We start from the raw sequence: 8,368 nt of genomic DNA on the forward strand, positions 1-8,368 counted from the left end.
TTGGATTGGAGGCTCAGCCACCGAGTTAAGGGCGGGTTCCACATATCTCATGGAATTTCAAATTTGTAGGATGTACCGACTAGCTTAGAAGAATAACAAAGAGTGAGTCAAGGTATTCAAGAAATGTTTTGAAATTATTAAACATGCCCATGTATTTTTATTTACATAATGTTCACTCTTATTACAATATGCTCTCATCTATTTTGCATGAAAACTATGTTATTTTGAGTTGTTTCACATACCAGTACATTTGTATTGACCCCCTATATTTCAGGATTCTAAGACATAGTCCTGGGATACCATTAAGCAGTAGATTGACTTGTCAGAAGTTGCAGTTGGTAAGCCTTTCTATTCCGAAAGGCCTGGTTTTTAGATTTTATTGTTTCTTTCTTCTTAAGGTTTACAGGGGCCTTGTCCCAGTTTTGTCTCAGAAGTATGATGGTTATTGTAATGTTAGAGATTTCGCAGATGGTAGTCACATATTTAGAATATTCAAAATTCCCCTTTTAAATTGTTCAGGTTTATAAGGTTGACCATGGCTCCGTCGTGTGTTTTTTTCCTCAAATTTCTTATACTATATGAATATTGTGCATGATTACCAGATTTAGAAGGGTACCGGGCCTTCAGGGTTTAGGATGCTCATTACGGCCAGGGCCCCGGCTTGGGCCATGACCGAAAAGAAGGTAAAACCATCGGACTGATAATAGTTTAGAGTTCTGTTGTAATGGATTTAATGCTCTGTGCAAGTCAGAAGAAATTTTGAGGCACTTGATAGTTTATCATACTCCACAGTAGAATGGTGTGGCTGAATGAATAAATAGGACTATAATGGAGAAGGTGCATTGTATGCTCTCTAATGCTGGTTTACCGAAGTCTTTTTGCACTGAAGCTACTTCCATAACTTGTCTTCTTATTGATCGTTCTCCCTCAGTTGTGATTGATAAAAAGACTCCACAAGATGTATGGTTTGGTACTTCTTCTAGTTATTCTAATTTGAGGATATTCGGATGTCCTGCATATGCTCATGTGGATAACGAAAAATTGGAGCCTAGTTCTATCAAGTGCTTATTTATGGGTTATAGCCTGGTGTTAAAGGTTATAAGCTTTGGTATCCAAAAAGTAGAAAGGTTATAATTTGCAGGGATGTTGTGCTTGATGAAACTGCCATGCTTCGGGCTCCCTCTGAATCTAGTGTTTCGCCTCCAGATGAACTTAGTGACATGAATCAACAAAAGTCATTCTCCCACGTTGAATTGAAAATTGGAGCAGAGTCTACACCAGTGCCTACTTCTCATTCTATCCCAGAGATACAATGTGGTACTATTTCTTCTTCACCACCAGTGATGCCACAATATTCTATTGCTAAAGATAGGCCTAGAAGAAATATTAGACCTCCTCTGAAGTATGTTGGCTGATTTGGTTGCTTATGCATTGAATGTAGCAGAAGGTATTGATTTCGGTGAAGAACCTTCTTCTTACTCAGAGGCAGTTAGTTGTGATGATTTCGGCTAATGGATGATTGCTATATAGAAGGAGATAGAATCACTTGATAAGAATGACACATGGAATTTGATGAGATTACCTAATGATAAGAAAGTTGTCCATTTCAAGTGGGTATTCAAAAAGAAACAAGGAACATCGGGAGTTGAAGATTCTAGATACAAAGCAAGACTAGTTGCTAAAGGTTACATCCAGGTTCCAGGTGTTGACTTCACAGATGTGTTTTCTATAATTGTAAAGCATAGTTCGATTCGAGCCTTGCTTGGTATTGTGGCCATGCATGATCTTGAGCTTAAGCAGTTGGACGTCAAAAATGCATTCTTACATGGAGAACTTCAAGAGGATATCTATATGCAACAACCAGAGGTTTTGGTAGTTTCAGGAAAGAAGGACTATGTATGCTTGCTGAAAAAGTCTCTTTATGGCTTAAAACTGTCTCCCAGAAAGTGGTATAAGAGGTTTGACTCTTTTATGACCTCTCATATGTTTCGAAGGAGTAGTTATGATAGTTGTGCCTACTTCAAGGAGGTAAGTGATGGTTCGTTCATGTATCTTCTCTTGTATGTTGATGATATATTGATTGCAGCAAAGGATATGAGAGAGATAATAAAAGTCAAAGCCCAGCTCAGCTAGGAGTTTGAGATGAAAGATCTAGGAGCAGCAAGAAGATTCTTAGCATGGAAATTATGAGGGATAGAGAGAAGTGTAAGTTATACTTGAGTTAGAAAAGGTATATTGAGAAAGGTCTTCACAGGTTCAATATGTAAAATGCCAAAACTATAAGTACTCCATTGGTAGTTCACTTCAAACTCTCGGTCACTTTATCTCCAAAGACAGATGATGAGCGTGACTATATGTCTCGAGTTCCATACTCTAGTGCCATTGGGTTTCTTATGTATGCGATGGTATGTTCCCAACCAGATTTATCTTATGTTGTCAGTGTAGTTAGCAGATACATGGAAAATCCTGGCAAAGAACATTGGAAAGCAGTTCAGTGGTTTTACAGATACTTGCATGGATCTGCTGATGTTTGTTTGCAGTTTGGGCGAAATAGATATTGAATAATTGGGTATGTTGATTCTGATTTTGCAGGAGATCATGATAAAAGGAGGTCCCTTACAGACTATGTTTTCACCATTGGTGGTTGTGCTATTAGTTGGAAAGCTACCTTACAGACTACAGTTGCTTTGTCAACTACTAAGGCAGAGTATATGACTATTATAGAGGCTTTCAAGGAAGCTATTTGTTGAAGGGTCTATTCGGTGAACTTAGCAAAGACTTACAAATTACTATGGTGTTTTGTGACAGACAGAGTGCTATCTTTCTTACGAAAGATTAGATGTTTCATGAGAGGACAAAGCACATTGATGTTTGGTATCATTTTGTGCGTGAAATTATTTCTCGTGGTGATATTGTGGTGAGAAAGATTAGTACTCATGATAATCCTACTGATATGATTACCAAGACAGTACCAAGTACCAAATTTGAGTATTGATTTGTCTTGGTTAGTGTTAGCTGTTAAGATGTGCCCTTAGGGGCTTTTGTGGGAGAGGTGGAGAGTTTGTCTTGAAATGGATTTGAGTTCTGAATTTGAATTCGTGTCAAGGTGGAGATTGTTAGAGTTGTGATCCGAATTTTGTTGATCAAGCCCAGAAAGTTTCGCAATGCGACCCATTTGGTGATTTTCAATGGGTCTGTGGCGGTATGGACCTTTATGTTTTGGGGCCTCGAACTTATTTGTATGCACATATTACATAAGTGCATTTAGTGGGTTGTTTTGGAGATTCGGAAAATTCAGCTTTCTCCACATTGTACTCTCTATTCATTTTAGTGAAACCTCCTTTGCCTCTGCACGTGGTTTTTTCCACAAGGGTTTTCACGTAAATCTGTGTGTTGTTCTTGTTTTCTTTTACTTGTGGTTTGCTTATTCAGTCCGACTCATAACAATTATAACAAACTCGATTGGTTGAGGAAATACATTACAACAAACTTGACTGGATATAGGAAATACATTACAACAAACTCAACTGGTTGAAGAAATACATTACAACAAGCTTGACTGGTTAAAGAAATACATTACAACAAACTCGACTGGTTGAGGAAATACATTACAACAGACTCGACTGATTAACTTTATCTCGAACCTGTGTCTCTTCGGTGCAGGAATGTCCTTTCACAGCTTCTATACTTCCCTGAATGAAGCAACAAAAGGAAAATCTCAATATCATGCTGATCAAAAACATTTTCCATCAAACCGGACACACCCTATTTGTTCATCTTTCATGTAAAATAATTTGAGCATTTAATCCAAACCATTAAAACTACAGGTGAAATAACTCTTTTATAAGAAGAACATTTTAATACCATTCTTCGTACAACACCTGTGATGCAACGGAAAATATGAAAATATAATACCATTCTTCATAACAACCCTTTTATATGAAAATATGAAAGTTAATTGACACATCACCTGTGATGCAGTGGAAGCAACATCAACTTTGATCCTTCTGTCATCAGTTTTACCATTCTTCGTAACAACACTCTAAATTTGACTTGAAGTTGTCATCATCCCATACCAGTTGGCTCCACCATTTTGATTTTCCTTTTATTATTTTGATGTTTTCCGAGGTTTGAATAGAGAGAGGCAACTTCCTTAATCCGTCACAATAGTTCACTATGAGTTCTTCCAAGTGTTCCCACATTCTCTGTGGCTCCCCCAACATTCCTAGTTCAGGTAATTTACACAAGTATAACTTCCAAACTCTTGGAATTTCTGATTTGACAAGTGTTGCCTGATCACCCGTGCTGCATTGCACAAACAACTCTACCAGCTGAAGGCAAACGTCAATTAAAATTTCTTCCAAGTGCTTGGGTACAGAAAAAGCTCCACCATTGTTGAAAAGACATGTTAAACTTGCACAATGAGAGATACCCAGTTGGCATAATTTAGAAAATCTTAGACCCAAATATTGACCGAAATCAGAAACACTATTTAAATTTTCTACGGAATAGAGTTCGAGACATTCCAGATTTGGCAAAGGGTCAAATTGTCCACTCCCACCTTCTACTGGTCCAAAAGAACAAGAACAGCGCACTATTTTTAGTAATTTTAATCCATTAAAAGTGTTGTATGCAATCAACTTCCTCAGACCCATGCATTCGTTCAAGTACAAATCTAAAGCAAACTGCAACATGTCTGAGAGCTCTCCGTTACTGAAAATTTCACACTTGTAGACATTTATCACCCTTTTTGACATGTTGTATGGTACATAACATGACGTTTCCCCAACTTTAATATGAAATCCTTTCAATCTAGTCATCCAGGTGTAATCTCTATTCAAACATAATGAGCTATCGACTCTAATAGAAAGATATGTCAGATTGTGTAGAGATGATATCTCATCAAAAGAGGTCGCTCCAACAGAGCTATACGACAGATTTAATAGCCTCAGATTTGTCAAATTATCCATTCCTTGCGGCAGACAACCTAACACTGAATGATCACAATCGAGCACTTGCAAATTGTGAAGATTAGCGACAGGTGGTAACTCTTTCAACTTAAAGCAGTATTGTAGTATTAGAGCACGTAGTTGACATAAACTATTGATGGAAGAAGGCAGTTCTCTAATACCAGTTAGACTCAGATTCAGAACTCTTAGAGCTGGAAATGCCAAAAAGAATTCGTGGGGTATTTTCTCAAGGGGTTCATTGCCTTGCAAAAGTAAAGATGTTGTCTTTGGACATTTCGTGAAGCAATCAGGTAGACATTCAATTTCGTTGCTTACGAAAGATATTCTTTTGACAGAAGCTGATATTTTAATACGTGATATCTCAGTCAACCCAATTCCAGCTTGAAAAACTAAAGTGTGTTCATCTCCAAATGTACTAGCTATCCATCTTGCAACATCACGAACCACATCATGCATCTTCACACAATCCACAACCTGCCACCGCACAATCTCCATCTTATCGCCTTCTAGCAAGCAGGCATCTTTTAGACTCTCAATCAACGTGATTCCCCTATTGTAGGCTTGTTCATATGTGTCATGTTCACCGAGGATCCCCTCCGCCCACCAACAATGTATGAGATCATCTATCGGAAAAGCTGCAGGATATAACGAGCAATACAAGAAACAACTTTGAATATCTCGAGATTCTAAAGAATCATAACTCCACTTGATGACACTGTAAACCTTATCTTTTACATTTTTGTTATAAGGTTTAGACCTTCTAAGTGAATCCAAAGCATCTTTCCAGCGCTCGACCCTTGTCTTCCCTCTCATTGATGATCCAATAACTGTGATTGCTACCGGCAAACCATCACACTCTCTTGCAATTTCCTTTGCCAATGGTTGAATATACTCCAGATTGGCAACATCTCCCACATTTTTGACAAACAGTTGCCAAGATTCATCCTCGTCCAATGTGTAAACCTTCATTTCGACATCTGTCCTCATTTGCTTACAAACATCCAAAAAACGCGAAGTTATAATGACCTTGCTTCTCATGGGATATTCAGGTTGGGGCACACCTACATCATCCAAATCTATAGCTTCCCAAACGTCATCCAATATGAGAAGAAAACTCATTTCTTTCTCGAGCCTTCGATAGATTTTACCGGCAATGCTTTCTACACCTGCCTCGTTATCTATCGTTAGGCTTAATCTAATGGCAATTTCTGCTTGAATCTTTCTTATGTCTATTGGCGGTTTGGGCACTGTAACCCATAACACAACGCCAAAGGACGGTTTGGAACTTGGCATATTCTTTAAGAGCTTGTTGTTCAGATTCTTCACCAATGTAGTTTTCCCAACTCCTCCGGTACCCCATACACCGATGATGCATACCTGAAATGATTCAAAATCCAAATAACTTTACCCAGTGAAAGATGCACCAATGGACACACAGAAGAAATTTAGAAAATTAGTGAAATAAGAACGTTGGAGGCTTTGATCATTATAATCTCTTGATCTCAAGTTTGTTAATTTCTTTGCATATGCATTGTGTTCTATATTATAAAACAAAATGCATAACGACTGTCTTAAAATTGAATCGATTAATGTTTAGACAATTCAGTGTAAAGGGAAGCCCGATGCCCTAAAGCTGCCACTGTGCGCGGTGGTGTCCGGGGAAGGGCCCCGCCACAAGGGTGTATCGTACAGCCTGTTACTCCAAGGCTCCCAGACAATTTATTGTGACAAATGTATTCAATGGTTATATTAGCTTCTTAGAATTCCACAAAATTTTCACTTCACCCTAAATTTCAATCATGGCTTTTCAAAATTTCTAAAGGACTTTTAGAAGAGATTTTAAGATACATAGTTTTTATTGGAAGGCTTATGTCTCTGTCTCCACAAGACAAAATAAAAAATTATGATTATTTAGCTATTGGAAACTTGTGATAAAATAGTTCAATTAATTATGAATTTTTTCTTTATTACTATATATAAGAAGCCTGAGCAGCTTAGGATCGTCCTGAGTGCTTCAGCTGCTTCAAGCGTAATTTTACTATACCATCCATATTTACTTATTTTAAGCCATTGAAGTAATATAATATTAATAATATTTAATAAAAGGATTCAATTAAAATATCTTTAAAAAATTAATCTATTATATATTCCAAAAATACTTAAAAAGTATTATAGATCATAATAATTAACAACATAAAATTTTAAAAGATATAAAATGTTTGATTGACTCTAAAGTTACACCAATGCCACTTAAATTAGAATAGTTAAAAATATAATTGAATATCAACGTCAAAAAAGTTAGGACAAAGAGAATAACATGTATTGTTTGAAAATCACATAACAGAAATAGTAAATTACAATAGTTGACATCTTGAAGCATCTAAAAATATAATATGTTATATATTTTAAAAAAAATACTATAAATCACAATAATTAACAACTTAAAAAATTGTAAAGATATAAAATATTCAGTTGAATTCAAAAATTATATCAGTGTCACTTAAATTGAATAAAGAAAAAGTATTATAAATCTTAATAATTAAAAAATTAAAGCATTTTTAAAATATAATTGGCTATTAATTATCTAAATTATATTTATGTCACATAAATTGAGACTAATAGATAATATATATTGGGCTCGTGTTGGCATAAATGAGTCATTTCTGATAGTTCGATGACATATTTAAGTCTTTTTCCTAAAAAGTATTATAAATTACAATAGTTAAAAACTTAAAATATCTAAAAAAAAATATATAATTAATTTGTTATATATTTCAAAAAAATACATAAAATATATTAATTACAATAATTAACAACTTAAAAAATTTTAAAAATATGAAATATTTGATTGACTCTCGAAATTTTATGGGTGTCATATTAACAATTTAAAATTTTCTTATACAAATTTTATTAATTTAAATATAATAATACTAGATAATGAAAGGCCCATTTTACGGGCTCAATATTACATTTTAAATGTATTTATCATTATTTAGTTATTTTATCAAAAGAATTAAATTAATATTTTTAAATAAATATGGTAGAAATTGACAATAGAAATGACACTTTTAAAAAGCTATTTTTTATTTTTTATAAAATCTAATAATAGCTAGTTTACAACTTATTTAAATTGTCCTAATTAAAATTAAAATATAATATGTTTCAATGCTTATTTAACATCAGGTTGAACACATTTTCTTGAATTAAGTAACTAATTTTAATATTTTTATTTTTAAATTTTATTTGAAAACTATACAAGAGGATAAATTAAAGTTATAAGTTTCAGTATATTAACTTTTTTTTACAAAATCTTACGTGCAATATTTTCTTATAATATGATATTTTTACTTACTATACTATATAAATAAAAGTAAATAGTGTGTTTATATTAAGGAGAT

General features: G+C 34.5%; 1 protein-coding gene across 1 annotated transcript; it reads right to left on the reverse strand.

The window, feature by feature from the left end:
* Positions 1 to 3,510: 3,510 nt before the first annotated feature.
* On the reverse strand, positions 3,511 to 6,347 carry LOC124892689 (disease resistance protein At4g27190-like; the record flags this gene model as incomplete). Its single annotated transcript, XM_047403914.1, has 2 exons — positions 3,511 to 3,692; positions 3,971 to 6,347. A coding segment is annotated over one exon (2,328 nt), but the record flags the coding sequence as incomplete, so codon positions are not given.
* Between the last annotated feature and the right edge of the window lie 2,021 nt (positions 6,348 to 8,368).

This window comes from Capsicum annuum, unplaced genomic scaffold, assembly GCF_002878395.1.
Source record: "Capsicum annuum cultivar UCD-10X-F1 unplaced genomic scaffold, UCD10Xv1.1 ctg4967, whole genome shotgun sequence".
Lineage (NCBI taxonomy): Eukaryota > Viridiplantae > Streptophyta > Magnoliopsida > Solanales > Solanaceae > Capsicum > Capsicum annuum.